The 27,856-nt window shown below is 49.7% G+C and overlaps 1 protein-coding gene across 10 annotated transcripts in view; it reads left to right on the top strand.

Moving 5' to 3' along the window:
* The window catches only part of SCAPER (S-phase cyclin A associated protein in the ER), a 439,476-nt gene that overhangs the window by 223,502 nt on the left and 188,118 nt on the right, over positions 1–27,856 (top strand). For all 10 annotated transcript variants that reach the window (XM_070054635.2, XM_051834595.3, XM_051834596.3 and 7 more), the window contains one exon: positions 18,508–18,634. In XM_070054635.2, coding sequence (XP_069910736.1) covers positions 18,508–18,634 — 127 coding nt within the window. The remainder of the gene's footprint in view (positions 1–18,507; positions 18,635–27,856) is intronic.

The raw sequence follows: 27,856 nt of genomic DNA, 5'->3' as shown, positions 1-27,856 counted from the left end.
TTATTAAGAAATAATTATAAAGCATTTTCTAAGTACAGGGTTTTTTCTTACTGTTTGATTTGTTTAATTTCAAATTTATATATTCAGTGGTTTCTGATGTTGGAATTTGGAATTTTCTTTCTTAATGCAATCAGTATTGCAAAGGTTCCTTGTTTTTTAAAAAGTATAGTATTGTAGCCGGCGCCGCGGCTCACTAGGCTAATCCTCCGCCTTGTGGCGCCGGCACACCAGCTTCTAGTCCTGGTTGGGCACCAGATTCTGTCCTGGTTGCCCCTCTTCCAGGCCAGCTCTCTGCTGTGGCCAGGGAGTGCAGTGAAGGATGGCCCTAGTGCTTGGGCCCTGCACCCCATGGGAGACCAGGAGAAGCACCTGGCTCCTGCCATTGGATCAGCGCGGTGTGCCGGCCACAGCGCACCGGCCGCGGCAGCCACTGGAGGGTGAACCAACAGCAAAGGAAGACCTTTCTCTCTGTCTCTCTCTCTCACTGTCCACTCTGCCTGAAAAAAAAAAAAAAAAGTATAGTATTGTGCATTTGGTATGAAATGGTGCTTACTCTAATCTGAATGACAGATACCCCCTCTGTTTTTTCCCAGCACTTTATTATGAAAAATGTTGGTAATTCAGAAAAGTGCAATGTAATTATTCACTGGGAGCGATAGTCTCACTACCTGGATTCTGTGACCATGTTTGCATTCCTGTCCCCTTTGTCAGCCCAGCGCAGTTTGATGCACTGAAGTAGACTGCGCCCATCAGTGCCCTCCCTGCAGTGCCTCAGCGTGCCTGCTGCTAACTGGAGCTGTTGTTTACCCTTCTGTTGTTTCTGAGATAAAACTTACAGATCATAAAATGCGGAATACATATTGACTTATATATAATGCCATTTTTTTTTTCATTTCCAATGGCAACACCAGAAAATGTAAGCAAGACGTCCCCAAAACATTGAACCTTCAAAATCAAAACCCTCATTCAGACCTTCACCTTCCAAAGGAAAGACAGTAATAGTGAGGAGCCCAGTCCCGGGTCATGTTACCTGACACGTTGTGTGTTGGACCAGTGCCCTGAACTGTAGCAAAGAACAGCGTTGATAACTGTCTTCAACAAGCAAATAGCTGATTTTCATTCTTTTAACAGTTTTCAGCTCTTAGGAGAGACAAGGTGACATGAATTTCGGTGGTAAGATCTGAGGAAGGTTGTCTTAACTTTGTTGACTTCAAGGATTTTGTACCTTCCTATATACCAATGTTTAAATATAAACGTGTAAATCCTAAGAGCTTTGTTAAAAACGTGAAATTTTATTTGTTGAGTAAAAGCGATGAGGTATGGAAAACATGTCACCATTACATATTTAGAATATTTTTTATTTTTTTTATTTTTTGACAGGCAGAGTGGACAGTGAGAGAGAGAGACAGAGAGAAAGGTCTTCCTTTGCCGTTGGTTCACCCTCCAATGGCCGCCGCGGCCGGCGCACCGCGCTGATCCGATGGCAGGAGCCAGGAGCCAGGTGCTTTTTCCTGGTCTCCCATGGGGTGCAGGGCCCAAGCACCTGGGCCATCCTCCACTGCACTCCCTGGCCACAGCAGAGAGCTGGCCTGGAAGAGGGGCAACCAGGACAGAATCCGGCGCCCCGACCGGGACTAGAACCCGGTGTGCCGGCGCCGCTAGGCGGAGGATTAACCTAGTGAGCCGCGGCGCCGGTCACATATTTAGAATATTTTAGATGAAGCTCTGCCTAATCCATTTACCACCAAATTCCATAAATGTGCTCTAGCAGATCCTATGCAGTCAATGTTTGTAAATTAACTAGATCAGACCACAGTTTGTGAACAATTTTAGCACCAATAAGTTACTCAGAATGGGGTTAAGAAATACAGTGGCTGGATATTCAAATGTCAAGGTCGGGGCTGGCACCGTGGCGCAGTGGGTTAACACCCTGGCCTGAAGCGCCAGCATCTAATATGGGCGCCGGTTCTAGTCCCGGCTGCTCCTCTTCTGATCCAGCTCTCTGCTGTGGCCTGGGAAAGCAGTGGGAGATGGCCCAAGTCCTTAGGCTCCTGCACCCACGTGGGAGACCCTGAAGAAGCTCCTGGCTTCTGACTTTGGATCAGCTCAGCTCTGGCTGTTGGCGGCCATCTGGGGAGTGAACCAGCAGATGGAAGACTGACCTCTCTCTCTGCCTCTCCTCTCTCTGTGTAACTCTGACTTTCAAATAAATAAATCTTAAAAAAAAAAAAAGTCAAGGTCAAGATATAATTTGAAAAGGACAAATCCTGGGAAAAGTCTGTTTTAATAGTGTCTTCACATTAGCTTCGCGGCAGCAGTTGTTCTCTGCGTGAATATGTGCAGCCGGGATATCAAGTACGTGATGGCCTTCAAGAAATTGAAACCTTAGTCCCAGCTCCAGCTCTGTGAAGTGGGTCAACCCTGCACATTGAAAACATCTATTCTTTCAGAGTCAGATTGATAAAACACATGTAGCACAGTTTCTCAGAAATTAAAAGCCTGATTTTTATGCAGTGTTGAAATTTCCTGAGACTCTAATTTCCTTTTTAGCACAATGTCTTTTTCAAATAAGCACTATATATATCCAGTATTCAAGTACAATTCCCTAGCAATCAGTAACATTCACCCAAAATCACAAAACTGCGAAACTCATTGTAGCAGAATGAAAATGCACAGATCTTAAGGGTGCCATTTGTGAAGACCGAAAGGTAGGAATGGTTTCCAGAATCTTCATGGGAAACGTGTGTTGTGAGAAATCTGTGCACGGATTGGATTTCAAGTGCTTTTTGCCCCAAGATGAACTTGTCTTTGAATTCCATTTTTCCAAAGATTTTTAAGTACCCTCATGAGTATGATAGAAGCTTACAGATCATTTCTAGTATATTTGTATTCCCACCAACAGTCAGGACAGTTTGTTCCCCCAATTAGGAAATTTTTAGAAAAATTACACTTCTCAAATTTTCAGTTTATTCAAACTAAAATGTTTTTCTTCATTTGTTAAAAATCAGATTTAATGTCCATTTCAAGCCTCTGTTTTTAACTTATGACATAAAATTCTATTTAGTCACAGGTAAACAATTAAGTTCAGTAATTTCTTGACCATTTCCAGTTTAAAATTTAGTTGTAAAATCTTTCCGTGTTTCGCCGCTCTGCCTTATCCCTGGGATTAATCTGGGCTCTGGTGCTGATGCTGCTGCGTTACTCCCTCTTTTATTCCTATTAAGAAGCACTGGGGTGGGCTGCTTGGGAAGGTGGGAAGGTCTGTATCCCAAGAGCATCGCATGGGTCTCTGAGCTGCTGCGCATCGTGGCAGGGACAGGCGTGTCTGCTGTGTGTTCCCTGTCTCACTCCCTCTTCACAGCACCACCAGGAGTCCAGCTTTGGGGCTCCACCCAAATGAGAACAAAAACCCTACCTCTGAACAGCCTTTTGAGATTGAGTTTTTACCCTCTTGGCACTCTGGGGGCTTAAGGAACTGAGTTTGCGAGCACAAATGTGCAAGCCGTGGCAGCGAGGTGTGGTTTAAGGCATTTTCCTCTTGTCCGAGCCCACTTGTGCCTTGTGCTGTGGTCCATGGACTCCCACACACCAGCATCCTCTGGTCCTGGCTCTTGCAGTTGGTCCAGCCTGGTCCCAGCATGGTGATGCTGTTACTGTTGGCCGTTGGTTTCTTACTTCATCAGAACTCAGAGGAGCTGTCTCTGTGAAGGCATTGCTTTTAAACAGTTTTACTTGAACTGTTAACTGTTTTGTTAAGTGCAGAAGGATACTGATTATTCTATCTTTTCATAGATTTTTTTTCTTTCATCAATACGAAAAAGCCTCATTTCCCAAGGAAATCTGTTGTATCTGGTATTAGTTTTTCTATATTTTCTGGATCTACACAAAGGCCTGTGGGGAGCAATCCGGACTAGACTAAGTTACTCGAATTAGGACTTATTCTATGCATCTGCTCTCCCACAATATGGCGCTGGGAGAGAAGTAAACAGCTTTCGCACAGCTGCCTCCAGTTCAACCAATTAACTGTAGGACTTGCTCCTGATTGGAGAGCAGCGTACTCGGCGTGTGGGCAGCCGAGTTGGGATTGGCGGAGGAGGACTATAAAGGAGGAGAGAGACGGCATGCACCAGGAACATCTATGGGGAACATCTAGCTGAAGGAACACCCGTGCAGCCCCCGAGAAGAGCCGGCCGGCGGTGTGCCGCTCCCCTGCGGAAGTGGGGAATGCGGCCAGGGGGAACTGCCCTTCCACGGAGGTGGAAGGGATAGTAGCCAACCCGGGAAGAACCAGCAGCAAACCCGGGGAGGGCCGAGCAGACGAAAGAACAGCGCAGGGTCCTGTGTTGCTCCTCCACGAAGAGGGGGAGCGACATAATGGTGCCGTGACTCGGATAGGAAACCTAGCTTGGATAGGAAACCTAGGACAGATAGCAAACTTAGGAGGGAAGAAACGGGAAGAACTGGGAAAATATCGGAGAGAGAAACTAGCAAACAGCCTAGGGAAATTACCGGAGAGAGAGACTAGCAAACAGCCTAGGGAAAAGCCGGACGAAAAGGGTGCCGGAAGAAGCTATTGAAAGCCTAGGCATAGACTCGGATACGGACTACGGGGGGAAGCTGGGAGAAATCTCTAAGGTCGAAAGCGAAAGTGAAAGCTAGAACAAACAGATTCGGACGCGGACTGTGGGGAGAGGCCAGGAGAAATGAGGGAGGAATATCGTTGGAGGAAAGCTTGGGGAAACATACCGGGTAGAGAAAAATGTTAGGGAAAATGAAGCCGCGAGTGCAGGCCGAGGCGGATACGAAAGCCACTTTGGGATTCTCAAGTTAGCCCGGGAATAGGGGGCGAAAAGTTGAAACTAGAAGCTGAGACGCAAGCCAGGTTGGGATCCGTCTGATTAGCCCGGGGAGCAAAGGACGGGAAGCCAAACCGTGGGGCGGAGACGTACGCTGGGTTGAATTCGCCAGGCTAGCCCGGGGAACTTGGATTGAATGCTAGTGGTGGAGACGCAAGCTACGCTGTGTTACTCGCGGAAGCCGCCGCGTGCAGAGAGAGCACGGGGCGTGAATAGATAGGGAACGCTGGCGTAGGCCGTGGTTCAGACGCGAAAGGGTTAAGCGTGGAGTCCGCGGAGCGCGCGAAGCCGAGCCGCGCAAAGCCGGGAAGCTGCGCAGATGAGAGAGGTGCTCGGGCTGAAGCGGCGCAGAGCCGGGAACCCGCCGGCGGGGCGAGGTGCCGGAAAGCCGCAGGGATAAGAGAAACAGAAGTTTAGAAGTAAAGTGAGAAAAATAGGAATGCTGGAAGATAGAAGTAAGATGGGAGAAGTGGGAATGCCCGGAGATAGAGAAATAGAGAGATAAAAAGGCCTCCCTACAACACTGCAATGTGAGAGCTTGGATTCGGTCTGCCTAATCAAGTGAGGCGATGAGCACCTGCGGCGGCTAGCAGCTTATGCGCCGCAGGTCACCGAAGACAGGCACGAATTAACATCAGTAAAGCTTCCCCACAATGCAACAATTAGGAGGCTTGGATTCGGTCTGCCTGATTTAAGGCGGTAAGCGCCAGCAAAGCTTGACCAGAGTATGAGCTGCAGGTCACCGAAGATAGGCACGAACCAACACTAATAAGTCTCCCCCACAATAAGGCAATGAGAAGGCTTGGATTCGGTTTGCCTGATAGGTCTTGTAAGTCCCCTGCAGGCAGAGCAGAGCATGCGCTGCAGGGCACCGAACACAGGCACGCATCAGCGCCTAAAAACCTCCTCACAACATGGCGAAGAGAGGACCCGGATTCGGTTTGCCTGATAGGACTTGTAAGAGCCTGTGGCAACTCTAGCAAGTAGAGCAGAGTGTGTGCCGCGGGACACCGAAGACAGGCGCGTATCAACGCTAAAAAATAAAAAGAAAGGGGGATCTGTGGGGAGCAATCCGGACTAGACTAAGTTACTCGAATTAGGACTTATTCTATGCATCTGCTCTCCCACAATATGGCGCTGGGAGAGAAGTAAACAGCTTTCGCACAGCTGCCTCCAGTTCAACCAATTAACTGTAGGACTTGCTCCTGATTGGAGAGCAGCGTACTCGGCGTGTGGGCAGCCGAGTTGGGATTGGCGGAGGAGGACTATAAAGGAGGAGAGAGACGGCATGCACCAGGAACATCTATGGGGAACATCTAGCTGAAGGAACACCCGTGCAGCCCCCGAGAAGAGCCGGCCGGCGGTGTGCCGCTCCCCTGCGGAAGTGGGGAATGCGGCCAGGGGGAACTGCCCTTCCACGGAGGTGGAAGGGATAGTAGCCAACCCGGGAAGAACCAGCAGCAAACCCGGGGAGGGCCGAGCAGACGAAAGAACAGCGCAGGGTCCTGTGTTGCTCCTCCACGAAGAGGGGGAGCGACAAAGGCCAGGATACTTCAGAAAGTTTATGGAAATAGAGTTAAAAGATAACTTTATTTTGTTGCAAAAAATTGAAATTCATGCACAGTATATTCATAATATGCATTTTTCTCAAACTTTTTGAAGACCCCATTCATGTGCATGAACTTCAGAATGCTTGCTACCAAAATAACCCTTATCATTTAATTTCATTTTCCATGAACTTTTGAATTAACCTTATATAAACTGATATGTTTTTAGTCTTTGTGTTTAGTTTTATTTCCGTTCCATCTGATAATTAGTATATAAACAGCTAGACTTTGTTATTCAGTCATGTATCTCTTCTAGTAAAAAACAATTTTAAATTTGACTCATTTACATTTGTTGTGATAATTGATCCCTGTGGACTTACTTTTAACCCTTCTATTTTGTGTTTTATATTGATCATGCTTTCTTTTCTTACCTTTTCTAAGACTGCTAAAGTTTTATAAGATTTTGTTTATTTGAGAGAATGACAAGGAGAGACCAAAAAAGAGAGACAGACAGACATCTTCCATCTGCTGTTTCACTCCCCAAATGCCCCAGCTGCAGGCCTGGGCCAAGCTGAATCCGGGATCCAGGACCTCCATCCAGGTCGCCCGTGTGGGTGGCAGAGACAAGCACGTGGAACATCGTTGAGGGCTTTCCCAGGCACGTTAGCAGGAAGCCAGATCTACAGGGCAGCAGCCAGGGCTTGACTGGCCCTGTCACAACAGCATCACAATGCGGCAGATTAACTGCAGTGCCAGCCCAGATGGATGACATTTTTGTTCTTTTGCTTTGATGATTCAGGATGATTTATAATTCCTTTTCTATTCTCATTTTGTTTACTTTGAGATTGTTATTAGGCACTTAAATATGTTTTTCAATCAAAGATAAGAGTGCGTAATAAAAGAGCTCCAGCAGTCTCATTTTTAGAGTTACTTCCCACGTTTGTATCCTTTGGGATTTTACTTCTGAGTGATTAGATTTTCTTTTATAATCAATACATTCTTAGGTTTAGCGCTAAATTGTACTGCCTTCTCTGCTCCCCAGTATTTTCTTGTATCCCACTTTTTATGCATTAATTTTTAAAATTTCTTTTACTTTTTAAAAAGATTTATTTAGAGGCTGGCATTGGGGCATAGTGGGTTAAGCCACCTGCAGTGCCGGCATCCCATATGGGCACCAATTCAAATTCTGGCTGCTCCACTTCTGATCCAGCTCCCTGCTAATGTGCCTGGGAAAGCAGTCTAGAAGACGGCCTGAGTTCTTGGTCCCCTGCACCCATGTAGGAGACATGGAGAGAAGCTCTTGGCTTCAGACTGGCCCTGCTCTGGCCATTGTGACTAGTTGGGGAGTGAACCAGCAGTGGAAAACCTCTCTGTCTGTCTGTCCCTCTCTCTGTAACTCTGACTTTCAAATAAATAAATAAATCTTTAAAAACAAAAAGTGGGAGTAGCTGGAACTTCAGTCAGGTTCTCCTTTGTGGGGTGCAGGCTCCCAAGTGGCAGCTCTACCCGCTGTGCTGCCACATCAACCCGTTAGGAACTAATTTGTGTTTAGTCATCGTCTAATAACTCTTTAAGAGTCGGCCTGTGGTTAGTGAACTTTCTGTGTCCTTACACATTTGAAAATCTCCTTGTTTTTGACTTAAACTTGAATGATCGCTTTTCTTGTACGAATATTAAATTTTTCTTTCCACTTCTCTGCTGGGTTGTGCTACAGCGTGATGGATGCCAGGCAAGCATCCGCCGCCTCAGTCCTTTCACTAGGTCTTCAGCAGTCACCTGGTGGGCCGCCCAGGGTCTCGGTCACTGCCGCCGCCGCCGCCTCCTCCTTCACCCCCTCCACTTCTTCCTCTTCCTCTCCCTCCTGAGACCAGCCTTCCCTGGGCCCGGGGCAGCACTGCGGTCACTCCCCCTGCTGTTTGCAGAATCCTATCCCATGTCCATTAGCCTGTGGTCAGTCTGTCTTCCATCCATCCATCCATCCATCCATCCTTCCTTCCATCCATCCTTCCTTCCATCCATCCATCCTTCCATCCATCCTTCCATCCATCCTTCCATCCTTCCATCCATCCTTCCATCCATCCATCCTTCCATCCTTCCATCCATCCTTCCATCCTTCCATCCTTCCATCCTTCCATCCATCCATCCTTCCATCCATCCTTCCATCCATCCATCCATCCTTCCTTCCTTCCATCCATCCATCCTTCCTTCCATCCATCCATCCTTCCATCCATCCTTCCATCCATCCTTCCATCCATCCTTCCATCCTTCCATCCATCCTTCCATCCTTCCATCCATCCTTCCATCCATCCTTCCATCCATCCTTCCATCCTTCCATCCATCCATCCATCCATCCATCCTTCCATCCATCCATCCATCCATCCTTCCTTCCATCCATCCATCCTTCCTTCCATCCATCCATCCTTCCATCCATCCTTCCATCCATCCTTCCATCCTTCCATCCATCCTTCCATCCTTCCATCCATCCTTCCATCCATCCTTCCATCCATCCTTCCATCCTTCCATCCATCCTTCCTTCCATCCTTCCATCCATCCATCCATCCATCCTTCCATCCATCCTTCCATCCTTCCATCCATCCTTCCATCCTTCCATCCATCCATCCATCCATCCTTCCATCCTTCCATCCTTCCATCCATCCATCCTTCCATCCATCCATCCATCCTTCCTTCCATCCTTCCTTCCATCCATCCATCCTTCCATCCATCCTTCCATCCTTCCATCCTTCCATCCATCCTTCCATCCTTCCTTCCATCCTTCCTTCCATCCATCCTTCCATCCATCCTTCCATCCTTCCATCCATCCTTCCATCCTTCCATCCATCCTTCCATCCATCCTTCCATCCATCCATCCATCCATCCATCCTTCCATCCATCCTTCCATCCATCCATCCATCCATCCATCCTTCCATCCATCCTTCCATCCATCCATCCATCCTTCCATCCATCCATCCATCCATCCATCCTTCCATCCATCCTTCCATCCTTCCTTCCATCCTTCCATCCATCCATCCATCCATCCATCCTTCCATCCATCCTTCCTTCCATCCATCCATCCATCCTTCCATCCTTCCTTCCATCCATCCATCCATCCTTCCATCCATCCTTCCATCCTTCCTTCCATCCTTCCTTCCATCCTTCCTTCCATCCATCCATCCTTCCATCCATCCATCCATCCTTCCATCCTTCCATCCTTCCATCCATCCTTCCATCCATCCATCCATCCTTCCATCCTTCCATCCATCCATCCATCCTTCCATCCATCCTTCCATCCTTCCATCCATCCATCCATCCTTCCATCCATCCATCCATCCTTCCATCCATCCTTCCATCCATCCATCCATCCTTCCATCCATCCATCCATCCTTCCATCCTTCCATCCATCCTTCCATCCATCCGTCCTTCCATCCATCCTTCCATCCATCCATCACTTGGCTTCTTGAAGTGATTTCTCACAGCTTCTTTTCCACCTACTGATCTTTCTTTATCTTCAGAGGATTGCGGATTTATTTTTATGATTTCTTTTCTTTTTTTTTAATTTTTAAGATCTGGGGTCAGAATGGAGGATGCTGAGTCCACCGTTGAACTTGGTAGCAAATATTGAAGATGACATCATTGACATTTACTCATTTACTGTTCCTGCCTAAGTTGGTTGACTAGACTATTACCGAAGCTGGAAACTAGGAAAGTTTCGGTGTTGCTGCCCTCTTTCCTATTGTAGGCAGTGATTTCATCACTAGTGATTGTGAAGAAAACACCACTGCACTTAAAGTAACACTTTGGGTGGTCATTAAGAACTCTCCAGTGATCAGTCTGTTAGTGATTGGTCCTGGAGTACTTCTTAGCCCGTTTATGACCGTCTGTTTCCTAAGTCTCCCATTCTACTTTGATCCGGTCCACACAGACTTTCTTCTCTGCCGCCTCATTGGGTCTTTTTATTTATTTATTTATTTATTTTTATTTTTATTTTTTGACAGGCAGAGTGGACAGTGAGAGAGAGAGACAGAGAGAAAGGTCTTCCTTTTTGCCGTTGGTTCACCCTCCAATGGCTGCCGCGGCCAGCACGCTGCAGCCGGCACACCGCACTGATCCGAAGGCAGGAGCCAGGTGCTTCTCCTGGTCTCCCATGGGGTGCAGGGTCCAAGTACTTGGGCCATCCTCCACTGCACTCCCGGGCCACAGCAGAGAGCTGGCCTGGAAGAGGGGCAACCGGGACAGAATCCGGCGCCCCGACTGGGACTAGAACCCGGTGTGCCGGCGCCGCAGGCGGAGGATTAGCCTGGTGAGCCGCAGCGCCGGCCCTCATTGGGTCTCGTCCAGGAGTATAGGAACTTCTTGTTGCCGAGTCCAGCGGTCAGTTTTCCGTTATCGCTTGCATCAAGCTCTCCGACTCGTCCTGGAAGGGTCTGCTGGCTTCTCTTTCCAGTTACCACTTGCCTGCATCTCCTTTGGGCCAGAGGATCCACGACAGCCACATTGGTCTGCCGGACAGTTGTGTGTGCTGGAAAAGCCTGACCCAGTGCGCAGCCCAAATTTTTGCACACAGCAGCAGAAGACATTGTGTGCACCTTTATGAAGCCTCTACTTGGGTCACACTTGCTTTGGGGAAATATTTTTAAAATATTAATAATAAAAGGCTTGGCCAAGTCCAGAATCACCATAGGAAGAGACTTCTCAAGTCCTGGCTACCAAAATGCCATTCCTAGAGGGTGCTAATGTGACAGCCTCTCCCTGAGCTTTCTCTGGATTCCCCACTCATTGAACTGAGCCCTCCTCTTCAGTATCTTTTACCCCGTTCCTTCTCACCTCTTTGGCCTCTGTCGTCAGCATGTTTTTGTCTTGAGAGTTCAGTTAGAGGATTAGTCCCTTGGTAATTTCACTTAGTTTCATGGCTTTAAGGATCTAGTCACTGAAAGACTTTTAATTTACAGCCCAGACCTCTCCCCCAGTCTCCAGACGCACTTGTCCAACTTCCTATTCAGTGTTTCCACTTGAGTGCCTGTCTCTCCGATTGGACCCCTCCAAAGACCATGGGTAACATGAAACTCCTGGCGTCTGTTCTCCCACATTTACCCCTCATGGTTCTGCAGTTAGGAAGTGGCCAGTCCCCACCCGTGCAGTCGAGACTGAAATCCCTGCGGTCGTCCTCTCTCTCACATCCCACTTCTAGTCTGGCAGCTCGGGAGATTCTGAATCGGACCCCTGTTCACCGCCTCCCTAGCAGGTGCTCTGGTGGAGGATTCCCGGGGGCAGTCTCCTACTCAGGAGGCAACCAGGAGCTTCTCTTAATCCATAAGACTGGAAAGGCGACAGCCTGGAAGAAGCATCGTCTCCAAGTTGTCACATAGGAGCTGGCTAACCAGGCAAGAAAAAGAAATCAAAGGGATACCCATTCAAAAGGAGAATGCAAATGATACCTGGTTGCAGATGACATCATCCTTTTTATAGGGAACCAAAGAATCCACTAAGAGACCGTTAGAGCTCACAAGAGAATTTGGCGAAGGTTCAGGAGATAAAACCAACAAACAAAAAGTGATAGTATTCTTAGACGTCAGCATTGTTCTGGCTGGGACAGAACTTACAAGATCAGTTCTATTCACAATAGCTACCAAGAAAATTAAATAACTTGGATTAAATTTAACCAAGGACGTGAAAGATCTCTACAATGAAAATCACAAAGCATTAATGAAAAAATAGAAGAAGAAAGCACAGAAAAATGGGGGAGAAACTCTTCCATTTTCATGGATTGGAAGAATTATTGTCATCAAGATGTCAGTATTACCCAAAGCAGTTTACAGATTCAATGTAGTTGCAGTCCAAATTCCAAGGACATTCTAAACAGAACTACAAAAAACAATCCTAAAATTCACATGGAAACACAAAAGACCCCAAATAGCCAGAGCAATCTTAAACAATAAAAACAAAGCCAGAGACATCACAATACCAGATTTCAACACATACTGTGGGGCAGTTAAAATCAAAACCGCCTGGTACTGGCACAAAAAAATAGACATATAGATCAATGGAACAGAATAGAACCCCAGAAATTATCCTGTGTATTTACAACCAAGTAATATTTGGCAGACTCGCTAAAGCTATTCCCTGGAGAAAGGACAGTCTCTTCAACAATTGATGTTGGGAAAATTGGATTTCCATAGGCAGAAGTTTGAAACAAGACCCCCTACCATATGTTCTATACAAAAATCAACTCCCAGTGGATCAAGAATTTTTTTTTTTTTTGACAGGCAGAGTGGACAGTGAGAGAGAGAGAGACAGAGAGAAAGGTCTTCCTTTGCCGTTGGTTCACCCTCCAATGGCCGCCGCGGCCGGCGCACCGCGCTGATCCGATGGCAGAAGCCAGGAGCCAGGTGCTTTTTCCTGGTCTCCCATGGGGTGCAGGGCCCAAGCACCTGGGCCATCCTCCACTGCACTCCCTGGCCACAGCAGAGAGCTGGCCTGGAAGAGGGGCAACTGGGACAGAATCTGGCGCCCCAACCGGGACTAGAACCTGGTATGCCGGCGCCGCTAGGCGGAGGATTAGCCTAGTGAGCCGCGGCGCGGATCAAGAATTTAAGACTTGAAACCATCAAATTATTAGAGGAAAACATCAGGGAAATGCTGCAAGACATTGGCCTAGGCAAAGACATCTTGGGTAAAACCCTAGGAGCACAAGCAATAAAAGCAAAAGTAGACAAATGGGATTGCATCAAGCCAAGAAGCTTCTATACAGCGAAGAAAATAATTAGCAAAGTAAAGTGGCAACTGACAGAATGGGAGAAAATATTTGCAAACTCTGCTTCTGATAAGGGATTAATATCCAGAATATATAAGGAACTCAAGAAACCCCGCAACAACAAACAGTGCAGTTAAGAACGGGGCAGAGGCGTGTTCCTTTCCTTTTGATTTATTTTAAGTTATTTAAGAGAGAGAGAGATCTGCCATCCACTGGTTCACTCCACAGATGGTGGCAGCAGCCTGGGCTCCGTCAGGCCAAAGCCAGGAGCTTCTTCCAGGTCTCCTACATGGATGGCAGGGGCCTAAACACTTGAGCCATCTTCCACTGCTTTCCCCAGGCCATTAACAGGGAGTTGGGTCAGAAGTGGAGAAGCCAGTATACAAACTGGCGCCATATGGGATGCCACTGTTGCAGGCGGCAACTTTACCTGCTGTACCACAGTGTTGGCCCCAGCAAAGGCAGTTTTCAAAGGATGAAATACAAATGGCCAACAGACACGAGGGAAGATGCTCAGGGCCACTGGCCATCAGGGAGATACAACTAGGAACCACAGTGAGGTATCACCTCACTCCAGTTAGAATGGCTGTTATCCAGAAATCAAAAAATAGCAAATGCTGGCAACATTATGAAGAAAAAGCTACCCTAATACACTTTTGGTGGAAATGCAGGTTGGTTCAGCCCTTATGGAAGCAAGTATGGAGATTCCTCAGAAAATGAAAACTAAATCTACCGTATAACACAGCTGTCCTCCTCCTGGGGAACACACCCAGAAGAAATGAAATGGCATATGGAAGAGATCCCTGCACTCCGTGTTTAAAGCAGCCCAATTCACAATAGCTAAGATACAGACTCAGCCCAGATGTCTATCCACTGATGATTAGAGAAAGCAAATGTGGTGTATATACCTGATGGAACATTAATCAGCCATAAAAAAGAACTAAATCGTGACTTTGCAGTAAAATGGATGAACTGGAGTTGATTACAGGAAGTGAAGTAACAAGCCCAGTCACCATGTTGTCTGTTGTCTGGAAGTCAGCATGGCGAGGGAGTGTGAGAACTGTGTGGATGCCGTGCCCTTGAGTCCTGACTTACAGATATCGCCTCTGAGTCATCCATCTAAATGACAGGATGCCTTCCTGTCCCCAGGCTGCGACCGTTGTCGTAAGTCCCTCTGTGATGCCGGTATCTCTCTTTTCCAGAATGAACAGTGTATACGTGTGTGTGTATATAATGTTTACAGTTGGAGACTGTGTGGCAAAAATGTGAAAACAGCTGTGAAACAAAATCGAAACCTGTCAAAAACAAATGCAAGAGCCCATGGCAGCATCCACCGCAAAAGCCCATTGCCAGGAATCTCCATGAAATCAGAAGATACGTGGGTGGAAATAAACAGGCACGACACCTGCATCGTATTGGCACCGGGGCAGCAGAGGGCAAGGAGCAGCAACCAGCCTGCCCGGGGTAGGGAAGCAGGACCCCAGAACAGCTAAGGTGCTGCCTGGGGACGTGCCAGAGCCGCAGGACCTGGCTTGCCCCCTCGAGAGGCTCCTCAGGAAGGGCTCGCGTGAACAGCACCCTCAGTTTTGCTCTTGCATAATTTTCTGCCTGCAAACACCAGTTTTGCAGTTGCCGAATGATTGTCCCATCAAGGTGACTGCAGTAAACATCAGAACACGGACTGGCAACGAAGATATTTTATCTTTAAGAAATTGTTGTATGTGGATACGTGCATGCACACACGTGTGTGTATATACATGCATGTTTATTTCCTGCCTCTGTTCATCAAAGAGGCCTGGCAGCAGTCGCCAACACAGCAGAAGCGAGCATCCCTGGTGCTCACTGGGTTGGAGCTAGAGGTGTCCTTTCTCGGTTTAAGAGACAAGGGTGTCTTGGGAAGCAGCTGATTGTACACCCGAGTACCTTGTCACGCTGGGCAGCAAGAGGACTTCAGAGGCCTGATGTGTTGTCCAAGGACTCAGGAATCAGCCTGAAGAAGCTCCTACTTGCCAACGATGGGGCAGTTAGAACTTCAGGGGAGGAGAATAATTCCAAGTTCCTGAAACCAAAAATAAACTTAGACCATGAGTTCCCAATATTTTAAAAAATTGATGAGGCACTTTCAAAAGATGATGGAAAGGGCCAGTGGTGTAGAGTAGTGGATAAAGCTGCCGCCTGCAGTATCGGCATCCCACATGGGCTCTGGTTTGAGACCCGGCTGCTCCACTTCCAGTCCGGATCTCTGCTATGGCCTGGGAAAGCAGTAGAAGATGGTCCAAGGCCGGCGCCGCGGCTCACTAGGCTAATCCTCCGCCTAGCGGCGCCGGCACACCGGGTTCTAGTCCCGGTCGGGGCGCCGGATTCTGTCCCGGTTGCCCCTCTTCCAGGCCAGCCCTCTGCTGTGGCCAGGGAGTGCAGTGGAGGATGGCCCAGGTGCTTGGGCCCTGCACCCCATGGGAGTCCAGGAAAAGCACCTGGCTCCTGGCTCCTGCCATCGGATCAGCGCGGTGTGCCGGCCGCAGCGCGCGGGCCACGGCGGCCATTGGAGGGTGAACCAACGGCAAAGGAAGACCTTTCTCTCTGTCTCTCTCTCTCACTGTCCACTCTGCCTGTCAAAAAAAAAAAAAAAAAAAAAAAAAAGAAGATGGTCCAAGTCCTTCAGCCCTCGCACCCATGTGGGAGACCTGGATGAAGCCCCTCGTTTCTGGCTTCATATCAGCTCAGCTCCAGCTGTTGGGGCTATTTGGGGAGTGAACCAGCGGATAGAAGACCTCTCCCTCTCTCTCTGCCTAAAACTGCCTTTCAAATAAATGAATCTTCAACAACAACAAAAAACCATTTTACTGGAACATGGTAAACTCACTAAGGAATGTACCTAAGTGTACAGATAAATGAAGGGGTTCTTTTGGTCATCGACCCCACTTACAACCAGCACCCAGATTAAGAACAGAACAGTACTAACACTTTGCATTTGGGAAGTGTCTGTTTGGGTCCTTTGCCTGTTTCTTAACTGGCTTTTTTGTTTTATTCCAGGTGGGGTTTTTTTTTTTTTTTTTTTTTTTTTAGTTCCCTATATTTTCTGGCTATTTGTCCTGTGTGGGATAAGTAGCTTGCAGCTATTGTCTGCTACTGGGTCGGATGTCCCGGCTCTCTCCTGCTGAGCTCAGGCCCCTCTCCTTCCTTAGGCTTTGACAGACCTCCCAGAGGGGCCTCATAGACCCCCACCCCAAAAAAGAGCTCTGCTGCGTGGACGTTAGGGCTCCTTGGAGAGGTGCCTTTCCCTGTCGCGGTAACCAGCGGCTTGGAGCCTAGAGTTGCTGTTGGAATTTGTTCAAGTTTTGAGAGGAAAAAGAAAAAAAATCTGATCCTACAACAGTCCACGAAGCCGTTTACCTGACGGATCCGTCTCACGTTCTAGGCTAGGAGTTGCCAAAGTGGAGGCTTTCTCTTTGCACGCTAGAAAAATTGCCCGCCAGGAGCGGCCCAGGTCACCAGTTCTGCGTTAACAACCGCACTTTCTCAGCAGCTCCTGTTCCTGCACCGTCAGGGAGAAGCCGGCGCTGAGAGCCTGACTTCTGTGACATCCTGTAGTCATTGAGAGTATGAGTCGAAATGGGCCGCTTTGTGTGCAGAGAGGGGCTCTGTTGTTTGGGGTGCGTCTGTGGAGGCAGAGGGAGACGGGCTCAGCTCAGGTTACCTGGCACCCCTGGTTTGGCATTCTTCCCCGAGGGGTAGATTCCTGTGAATCCCAGATTGGGTTTACCTCGGGGTGAAATCCAACCCGCCTGTGTTCTGCAAGTTAGAATGGTCCTTGTGCTTCCCTCCTCCGTGGAACCCGAGCACGCCTGGAGAGAGTGCTGGGGGCTGCTGTGCGGGGGCGGGGGCGGCGTGCTCAGCTTGCTCATCTACCACACAGTGCCGCCGGCTGCCAGCGCTCCTGCATGCGGGACGCCCAGTAACCGTAGTCGGATGGGGCTCCAGCCCATGTTTGATTAGAAGAGGAAAGAAGTATGTTGCTATTATTCATTTTCAGTTTTTCAGATTCCCATTTCCCTTTGGTTAGATTGAGATCTGTCAATGCATAGTGATAATAGTTGGCCACTTATGGGATATTAAACATGTTACGGTAATCATCTCTGATCTTCAAAACTCTGGTGATGTTTTCCCAGCTTTTAGGTTCAGGTAGCTGAGATGCAGAGATGTGAGTAACCTCCCCAGGGTCCTGCACGTGTCGTGTGCTGGAGCCTACACTCAGGCCTAAGTACTGCTGGCTCTGGAGTTGGAATTCAGGGCGAATTTCAGATGGAGAGTTGAGGCTTCAACTGGACTTCATTAGTTTCTTCTTGACCTACATTTGCCGCTGCATTTGTTTGAGAAATTTTACATAAATTTTAGGTGAAAATGTATTCTAGGAAAGTGTCCATTTGTGAATATAATGTCCCTATTTGAAGTGGCTACTGTGGCTGAGAGCTAAATCATCGTCACAACCACTGCTGGGGTTGTCCCATGGGAGTGACCTGCGGAGCAACAGGCGGGGGTTGTCCCATCGGAGTGACCCATGGAGTGACAGGCAGGGGGGTTGTCCCATGGGAATGACCCGCGGAGTGACAGGCGGGGGGTTGTTCCATGGGAGTGACCTGTGTGGAGTGACAGGCGGGGGGTTGTCCCATGGGAGTGACCCATGGAGTGACAGGCAGGGGGTTGTCCCATGGGAGTGACCCATGGAGTGACAGGTGGGGAGGGTTGTCCCATGGGAGTGACCCACGGAGTGACAGGCGGGGGGTTGTCCCATGGGAGTGGCCAGCGGAGCAACAGGCAGGGGGTGCTAGAGAGTTGGTGGCTCCTGGCATCTGCCCGAGACAGGAAGGGAAGGTAGAGGCGGTGGATGCCTGGGCAGACAAGTGGACCACAGCGGGCGTTCCACGCAGTCCGCTCAGCGGCAAGGCTGGCAGTCCTGGGATGTGTGACCCAGCTCCCCAGACTGCCTGTAGACTGGGGCGCGGCGAGTTCTGCAGCCTGAGGGTCGTGATGCTCCCAATATCCAAGCCCAGCCTGAGGACAGAAGTAAAATGCGTGCACCTGCTCAGGTTCTGACTCGTCTTCCTGCAGTCATCCTCCGGCCTCTCCCCCCCCAGTCCTCTTGTAATTCAAGGATCCACAGAAAGTGATGGCTTCACTTGCTCCAGCTAATCTGGGGAGTGGAAGATTCTGCCCTGGAGCCCTGTTTTGTGCTGAGGAGTAGATTGGTGGCGTGGCTATGACGTCATGGCAGCCTCGTGTGTTGTCTGTAAGTTAGGTGTGTTTCTAGCACTACAGGCTAATTCGTTCATGTCTTTGCATTTGTTTTGTGTCGAAGGCTTCAGCGATTAACGAAAGATCTTCTGAAGCAACTGCAAGTGCAAGACAGTGGCTCGTGGGCAAACAATAAGGTTTCCGCTCTGGATCGGACCCTGGGCGACATCAGCAGAATCCTGGAGAAAGAGGTATGTGCTCCTGTCCGGTCTGTCCTTGCTCTGCGGGCTGTGTGCTTTCCTGCGCCAGCCATCACCCTTGTCCTGCCCGAGCTGGTACTGCCGTCCTCTTCAGGGCATGGTATCCCCCACGCCAACAAAATCAGATTATTTCGCCAGGAGCCACAGCAGTACGTGTGCTTGTTTTTGTGGCAGCGAATTTAAACCTTTGAATTCCGTACCTGGTGCATCACCGCCAGATTGCCACAAACTTCCAGCTCCCTCCCCGCCTCCAGCAGAAGACTTGGCATTTTCTCTAATGACTCAGGGTCGTGAAGGTCTCAGTGATAGTTTAAAAAGCCCTAAATGATTTTCAAAATGGTTTCAAAATTTGTCTACATTCACTGTAGACAAATGTTAAATATACAAAGAAGAAATAAAACCATGTAATGTCAACTTTTTAACATTTCATTGTATTTTCTATTGTACTTTTTTTACACTATTTTGTTTTGGTAATTTTATCATAAATATTTTCTCATATCTTTAAAAATTCTTTGTAACTGAATGAACATATTCCAACTTATATAATTTGTAACATTTAAGTTCCAAAGAATGTAAGTGATTTCCCGAATTTCTACTTAAGGTATTGGTGCATCTTAGTTTATTAGCTATGCTTTTTGCTTTTGTTTTCTGGGTTTGTAATTTGTCATGTGACATTGGATATATACTACAGAATTTGGGGGTGAAAATGGCGTGGGTACAGAGAAGAGCTGTGGTGGTCGCTGCCCTCACCACAGTCCAGCTCCCAGTGTGGTCCTTCCTCGCCCACCCGCCCCTGTTACAGAGGTGCCATCTGCTTCTTTTTTATCCTGTTAATGGATTGTTAATAATAAGCTGTTTTTAAGAGATTTATTTATTTATTTTCTTATTTAAAAGACTACTTACTTGTGTACTTGATGGAGTCAATTTTCCACCCATCAATTGGCTAAAGTGGCTGCAGCATCAGGGCCGGGCCAGTCTGAAGCCAGGAGCTTGGAGCTCCATCCAGGTCTCCCACACGGGTGGCAGGAACCAAGTGCTTAGGCCATCATCCACTGCCTTCCCAGGTGCATTCGCGTGGAGCTGGATGGAAAGTGGAGCAACCAGGACTCAAATCAGTGCTCCAGTATGGGTTGCTGCCATCATAAGCAGTGGCTTCACAATGCCAGCCCCAAATAATATGGTATTCAGGTTTTTTAATAAAATATACCATAGGCTTCTGTTGATTTTTTTTCAGTCAAAATTATGGTTGTAAATTTTTTCACCCTTTTTAGTTTAGCTGCTTTTCATTCCTTTTTACCATGGTCTGCTAAGTGCTTCATCCTGTTAACGGTTTTTTTAAACCCTTTCTCCTGACAGCGGATGTTTGTTTTTCAGGGGGAGTCTGTTGGGGAGAGGGGTGAAGTGAGAGAGAAAAAACTGGCTCCCCCAGCATTCCTGAATCAGACACATAAGCAAGCATTTGTTTAGACAGTCTCTGACTTGGTCTGCGTCTGACTCCCTAGCAGACTTGTGAAGGCACAGATGGCTGGGCCCCATCCAGACTTCTGGCCCAGTAGATTTGGGATTGGTCCCCAGAATTCAGATTGCTGGGGCCATCGTTGTGGAGTAACAGCTAAAGCCACTGCCTGTGATGCTGGCATCCCATGTGAGCAGGGATTCGAGTCCCGGCTGCCCCGCTTCCAATCCAGCTCCCTGCTGATGCACCTGGGAAAGCAGCAGAGGATGGCCCAGGTGCTTGGGCCCCTGCACCCATGTGGGAGACCCAGATGAAGCTCCTGGCTTCTGGCTTCTGACTGGCCCAGCTGTGGCCATTGCAGCCATTATGGAAGTGAACTGTGAACCAACGGATGGACGCTCTTTCTCTCTCCCTCTCTCTCCTCTCTCTAACTGTGTCTTTCAAATAAATAAGTAAATCTCGTGACAAGTTCCCTGGTGACAGCACTGCTGCTGGTCCAAGGGTGGTACAGTTAGCCGCACTCTGCATACGGGCACTGCAGCTCGCCGTGGACTGCGTCTGTGGAGCGGCTCCCTCGAGTGGCAGAGCAGGGCTGCAGGAGTGCGGCTGCCGGGGACTCACCCTGCACCCTGCCTGTGCGTGGTGGAGCCGGTGTGGACTTCCCCGCTGCACGTAACACCTGGCAGGGTGACAAATGACTCCACTACCCCGTGTGTGTCTGCGGTGCTGTACTTGCCCTTGTTTTTGGAGGGGACTTCTCCTGACGCCAGAACAGCAGTGAACCGGGGAGCAGTGGCTGTCAGGCAGCAGTGGCACCCTGGTCGGGGTTGCATCGAGAGGCTGTGAGGAGTGCCCCCCAGCCCCGCCCCGGTTTATGTGAGGGCCTCACGCTGCAGCTCCAGCTGTGTCCTGGGTGTTGAGACGGGGCTGTGGTCTGGGCCGGGAGCCCTGCCGTGGGGTCACTGAGCTCTGAGGCGGGGGAATGAGGAGCTTTGGGGGGCAGCGCTGAGCCGCAGTGTGGCATCGTCACGCTCTCCCGTGTAGGAGCAGCGCAGCGTAGCCGGTGGCGCCGTACAGAGTCAGCGTTTCCGAGTCACTCAGCCCTCTCCGGCGGGATGTGGGCTACACGGCGTCCTCAGAGGTGTGATGTGCCTTGGGAAAAACCCCAGTCTTTCCCAGAACGGGCTCATGCTGCTTATTGCTGTGAGTAGCAAAGGGTGCTGCCTCTTTGGGTGGAAGGGCGCGACCGTGCGGACACCACTCGGTGCGCCTTGTGCCGTGAGTACTGTTTTAGAGTGAAGGGTTTGCAGAATTTTGGAGGAAAAAGTAAAATGGTCCGTGTGAGAAAGGTATTCAGTATGAAAACCAAAGTCAAGTAATTCTGCTCGCAGAGGGGCAGTTTACTGCAACACCGCCGATTCCTTATAATTTCGGGGAGAAAAATGTCGTCTGGCTCCCGGTCTAAATGACCTGTGTCTGGAATCTTGCTGTAAAGCTGTCCTCAGAGCATACGTGCAGGACCACCTAAGATTTCAGACTTTCCTACAATGAGATCCTTTTGCTGCTTCCAGAACTAAAATCCCTTTACCTCGCCAAGACACACCGACTGCGTGAAGCCTTCCCTCTGCAGAGCTCTCCTGGCGTTTCAGTCCAATTGCCGATGGTATTTATGATTTCAGCCTAGGCATTGTAAATAACCATCCGTTTTTGTTTGGAAAACTGCCTGGAGTAACAGAATCATTAGAGCCAAAGCTGAGTACCGGTGAAGGATTTGCAGTTGGCCCGGCAGTGATGAGGGGTGGGGGTTGGGCACCCACCCTGAGGAGTGGAGTGGGGAGGGCCGAATCTGAGGTCCTGGCTCGCGCCGAGCAGACTTCGGGCCACCGATTCTTCCCCACGTGGCTTCAACACACCTCATCCTTAGGTGAACTTCTGAGCGCTCTGCGGGAGCTCCTTCCCGATGGAACGGTCACTCCATGATCCGGGTCTCCTCTGGGTGCTGGGGTTCACGGATCCTGTATGGAAATGAGAAGTGTGTGAGCTTTGTGGCATGGATTATGGTTTTATAAAATCCTCAGCCACTTCTGTTTACAGATGTCTGAGGGGGACTCAGAAGTTCTTAATCCTTGAATTCCACTTCTGCGACTTTAGGAGACCCCTCAAATGCTGGTCTGGGGTACTTGGCCAACTACCGACAAAGCATCGAAAAGTGCTGGGGTAGGGTGGGGCAAGAGTAGAGAATAGCCAGGCTACAGGGAAGAAGAATTCGGGAGCGGTGCTTGTAGCTGACTGCCCCAAGAGCAGCTGGCGGAGTGGCGGCTGGGTCGTGGTCTGTGCGCCTCGTGGGGCAGGGGCACAGAAGCGAGTGCCCCGAGGGTACGAGGCCTGGTGGAGGTCTCCGGTTTCCCTCCGTAAAGACAAAGACACAACCACTGCTCCTTCACGAGCCAGGCACGCTGCCCTGCTCCCGTGCTCAGGAGCCGTGGGGAAAGCGGCTGGGCGCGGGGCAGGGAGGGCCACGTCCAGGTGTGGAGTCACATCCGTGGCCCGAGCTCACAGCCGGCTCGGTTCAGACAGGGAGACGCCTCCGGAGTGTGCTTAGGAGCCCGGCAGAAGCCGCGCAGGTCCTCGAGGGCAGGGGGAGGAGACGCCTTCAGCCCAGGCCTTCGGCCATTTCTGCTAACCAGTTTTACAGGGACGGGGAGCTACCGTCAAAACCCAGGCCGGAATTCAGTCAGGCAGTGAGCAAGAACAAGGAGAAAGTGGAACCGCTGGCTTGGTCACTGCCAGGCAGCGGTGGAGAGCCCAAGCCCGTGGTCCTTGGAGGAGACAGCAGCCGGGGCAGAGCAGCGGTGGCACAGCCGGGCGCTCAGGCTGCCCTTCCCCCGATGGCTGAGCACTGTATGAACCGGATCCGAGTCGCTGATACTGGGCCGGGGTGGACAAGTGTGGCGTTTGGCGGCTGGGCACAGCTGGTGATGCAGGGCAGGCTGCGTGACTCCTCTGACCATGTCTCGGAACTGGCAGGCAGGAAGTGCTGGGCTCCGGCACTGCCAGCGCCAGGGGCTCTGCCAAACGCCTGTTTGATTTGGGCACTTTAAGGACTGCGCCAGGAGAGCGCAGGCAGGGAGTGTCCACTTGTCCGCAGGCAGGGCCCCAGCTTCAGGTGATCCGGGACCTGGGAATCCCAGGCCCCACGGAGACTTCAGTGACCCGGAATCGCCGGTCCTCCAGGCGCCTAACCAGAGCGTTGGAAAGTTTACTCTGGAGAAAGATAACAGCAACCGACATCACAAATTATTTCAACAAAGTAACTTTCAAATTCTATGTGTGGCCAGTTAGGCTCATAAAGGGGCAGTGCAACATGAGTGAACGAAAGTGAGTAGGAACGGATGTAGGGGCTTCAGGGAAGTGAGCCTAACTCGTTCAAGGGTGGAGGTACTAACCAGTTCCTGACGTCTGCGTAGCAAGGGCCGTGTTCCGAATCCCCCATCAGAGGCCTTGCTTCAAGCTCTGCTGTGATCCCGGCTGCTTTTATGTGCACCCTGGGAGGCGGCAGGTGATGACTCGAGTGCTGTGTCCCTGCCACCCGCTCGGGAGACCCACACAGAGCTCTTGGCTCCCAGCTTTGGCCTGGTTCAGCCCTGGCTGTGGTAGCCATGTGGGTCTTCAGCCAGCAGATGGGCCCTCTCTGTCTTCTTCTGTCTCTGTATTTCTGCCTTCTGAACAAATAAAAAATAAATAAATTTTTGAAGTATATAGTGTACTTGAGATAGAGTCCAGAACCAAATGTTTTGTAATCAAAATTAACAAAACTCTAGGTAAACTAACAGCAGATGGAATAGCTGAGAGAGAATCACTTTATTAGAAAGTAGGTTATAGGACCCCAGACGGAGCATGGAGAGAAAAAGATAGGGGAGATACACAAGAGATGCTAAGAGATAAAGCATAGAGGGGTGCCTCAAAAGTTATGGAAAGAATGGAATGAAGAGATAAGTATTTTGGAGCTAAAAAGAAAAATCCATGCATTTACAGGACTCTTCAAAAAGTTCATGGAAAATACATTTTAGGAAAAAAGTATGCATGGATGTAAGTGTTTTGCAACAGATAAACTTATCTTTTAATTGTTTTCCCATGAGCTTTATGAAGTGCCCACCTAGTGAAAAACGCCTGACTTAGGTAGAATTAGAGCTTAGGAGGAGAGGAGAAAAGAGGGCAGAAACAATTTTTGAGGTGACTTTCACATAGGACTTTCTAAAACTGATTGAAGAAACACAGTGAGGACCAAGCTAAATACAAAGAAAACCCACATTTGGCACACATAGTGAAACTAAATAAAATCAAGTATCAGTTCATTAACTTGGATTTAGAATTCTGAAACAAATTTTAGCAAATAGAACCGTGCAACATGGAGTAAGAATAATATATCACAGCAAACTTGAATTTACTCATGTTACTCAAGGTCGCTTTAACCTTGGAAAGTCATCACAGTTTATTAATGGGAAGAAACCACAAGATCATCTCAAAGATGCAGCAGAAGCACTTGGTAAGCTCAGCTTCGAGTGATGATACTGGTCGGCTGTGATGGTCTGTGTCTGAAAGGCAGAGCGCAGCGAGGGAGAGGTCTTCCATCTGCTGGTTCACTTCCCAGATGGTCACAGTGACGGGGACTGGCCAGGCTGGAGCAGGAGTCAGGAACTCCATCTGGGCCTCCATGAAGTTGGGCCATCGGCGGCTGCTCTCCCGGGTGCGTTATCAGGAAGCTGCCTTGGAAGGGGAGTGTGGGACCCTGGGATAGCAAGCGGCAGCTTAACCGGCTACACCAGTGTACTGGCCCCAGACTTGTCTTTTAGTTGTAGTTTTCTCAAAGTTTTGAAAGTTCCCTCACAGCTCAAAATCATACTTATTGGTAAAATCTTGAAAACTTTTTTAAAAAATATTTATTTTTATGTGAAAGTTAAAGTTACACAGAGAGAGAGGAGAGGCAGAGAGAGAGAGGTCTTCCATCTGATGCTTCACTCCCCATTTGGCTGCAACGGCTGGAGCTGCGCCAGTCCGAAGCCAGGAGCTTCTTCTGGGTCTTCCACATGGGTGCAGGGCCCCAAGGACTTGGGCCATCTTCTACTGCTCTCCCAGGCCACAGCAGAGAGCTGGATTGGAAGTGAAGCAGCCGGGACTAGAACCAGTGCCCATATGGGATGCCGGCGCTTCAGGCCAGGGTGTTAACCTGCTGCACCACAGCACTGGCCCCGATGTTGAAAACTTTACCTTTGCAACTGGGAACAAAAGCAGAATTCCTCCTATCAACATTTCTGCTTAAAATCAAGATTCAAACTAACACCAGCGGGCCGGCGCCGCGGCTCACTAGGCTAATCCTCCGCCTTGCAGCACCGGCACACCGGGTTCTAGTCCCGGTCAGGGCGCCCGCCGGATTCTGTCCCGGTTGCCCCTCTTCCAGGCCAGCTCTCTGCTGTGGCCCAGGAGTGCAGTGGAGGATGGCCCAAGTGCTTGGGCCCTGCACCCCATGGGAGACCAGGAGAAGCACCTGGCTCCTGCCATTGGATCAGCGCGGTGTGCCGGCCGCAGCGCGCCGGCCGTGGCAGCCATTGGAGGGTGAACCAACGGCAAAGGAAGACCTTTCTCTCTGTCTCTCTCTCTCACTGTCCACTCTGCCTGTCAAAAAAAAAAAAAAAAAAAAAGTCCGGATACAAGTGCAGGTGTTTCAAACTAACACCAGCATCCCACATGAGTGTGTTTGTGTCCTGGCTGCCTACTTCTGATCTCGCTCCCTGTTGGTGTGCCTGGAAAAGCAGCGGAAGATGGCCCAAGTCCATGGACCCATGCACCCATGTGGGAGACCCGGAAGAAGCTCCTGGCTTCAGCCATCACTCTCCAGCCATTTGGAGAGTGAACCAGCAGAAAGAAGAGCTCTCTCTCTCTCGATCTCTCTCTCCCCCCTCCCTTCTCCTCCCTGCCTTCCTCTCTCTCTGTCTCTCTCCCTCTCCCTCTCTCTATCCCCCCTCCCTTCTCCTCTCTGTCTTTCTCCCTCCTTCTCTCTCTCTCTCTATCCCCCCTCCCTTCTCCTCCCTGCCTTCCTCTCTTTCTCTCTCCCTCTCTCTCTCTCTCCCCCTCCCTTCTCCTCCCTGCCTTCCTCTCTCTCTCTCTCTCCCTCCCTCTCTCTCTCCCCCCTCCCTTCTCCTCCCTGCCTTCCTCTCTCTCTCTCTTCTCCCTCTCTGCTGTACCACAGCACCAGCCCTATCATGAAGGGATTTAACAAGTACTGTTCAATTAGAGAAAGAAGCCACCACTACAAAAAAAAAAAAAAACCTAAATTTTAAATGTAATTAAAATTGCAGGTATGGGAAATTGAAGAAAGACAGAAGTGCATCCACTGTGTTCTGATGGGTGCCTGGGTGGTAACACAGCACGTGTAACCCAAAACGTGTCTTCCTGTGCTCAGAGGAGCGTCTGCTCAGAAGGGCTGGGGAGAGTGAGCAGGCCAGGCGCCAGGTGCTTCTCGTCTCCTCTTGCTCGACCAGATCCTGGTTACACGGTGCTCAGATTAGACTTACTCTGTAGGCTGTTCAGACTCTTCTGTGTGTTTGTTTGATAAAATTGCTTGGGAAGACACCCAAGGTGAAGTGCAGACTCTTGTTGCAAACTGTCTAATTATTGCAGGTACGAGTTTCCTCAGCTGGGCTCGTGTATGCAGAGGCATCTCCCTGCTGCTGCCATTGCGGGTTCAGGGGAGTGCAGTTTGCGTTTGCGTTGACCTCTCCGTTAGCCTGCGACGCTGAGCGTTGCGTCTGAGCTTGGATAGCAAGAGCATCCGGGGGCTTCCTGTGGTTTATCAGTAACGTGAGACATTTGTGTGCCGTTACTGTAAGTAAACAGTTGGAGCAGATGGATTCACATGGAGTTTGTCCAGTTGCCCTCCCTGACTTTCTAGAAGCCTGCCAAATTTAAATAGAGACTCAGCGGTGAAGCTCTTGAACCTGAATAAGCGGACCACGTAGCTGGCAGCATCACAGTGTGACCTGAATGGAGAGAGTCAGGTCCCAGCGGCTTTGTAATACCCGGTGCAAACCTTGCCCTGCCCTGGGGTTTGTGAGGTTCATCCTGTGTCAAGTTGCTGGGGCAGGGACCGGAGGAGGGGGAAGGTGGGCGGCCGTCCTCTGCAGCTCCGTGCCCTGTGTGCTGGCTGTCTGCGGCTGTCTGGCTGCGAGAACAGACATCCCTCAGCCCTGGAGCCTTCTCAGCCCTCTGGATTTGGAGAATTGTGTTCGGGGCCTGCTCGCCACTGCGCGTCCTCCAGACCCTGGCGTCTTGTGTGGCTTTGCTCCTCTTTTCAGCTGGACTCGCTCAGCCAGCAGAACTAGAAAGTGTCCAACACCGGGACTCGCTTATGATCTCCTCCCGTGTTTCACTTTACGTGGTTGTTTTCCCCATGGCAACCGGCAAACACACGGAAATGGCTTCTCCCACGCCCAGAGTTTGTCAGACAGGGACAAGGGTATGGCAGCCCAAAGCAGGAGGAAATGCTGCTGAGACCTTCTGCAGCCGCCAGTCACCCTGCAAGCCCCGCCCAGGAAGCAGCTGAGTTGATACTCCAAAAGTCTGCCAGGGCTGTGGACTGTCCATGGTTTACATTTTTTTAAAAAAAGAGCAAAAAAAGAAGTGCTGAGGGGGGAGAATTACCCGGAGAGAGTCTCAGGGAACTTTCCCGGGAGGTGCAGGTGCTCTGTGCCTGTGGGAGG

This window comes from Oryctolagus cuniculus, chromosome 12 (genome assembly GCF_051225735.1).
Source record: "Oryctolagus cuniculus isolate XC-2025 breed Fujian yellow rabbit chromosome 12, ASM5122573v1, whole genome shotgun sequence".
NCBI lineage: Eukaryota > Metazoa > Chordata > Mammalia > Lagomorpha > Leporidae > Oryctolagus > Oryctolagus cuniculus.
Note: the sequence above shows the minus strand (reverse complement) of the source record. Positions and strands in the feature narration are given on the sequence as shown.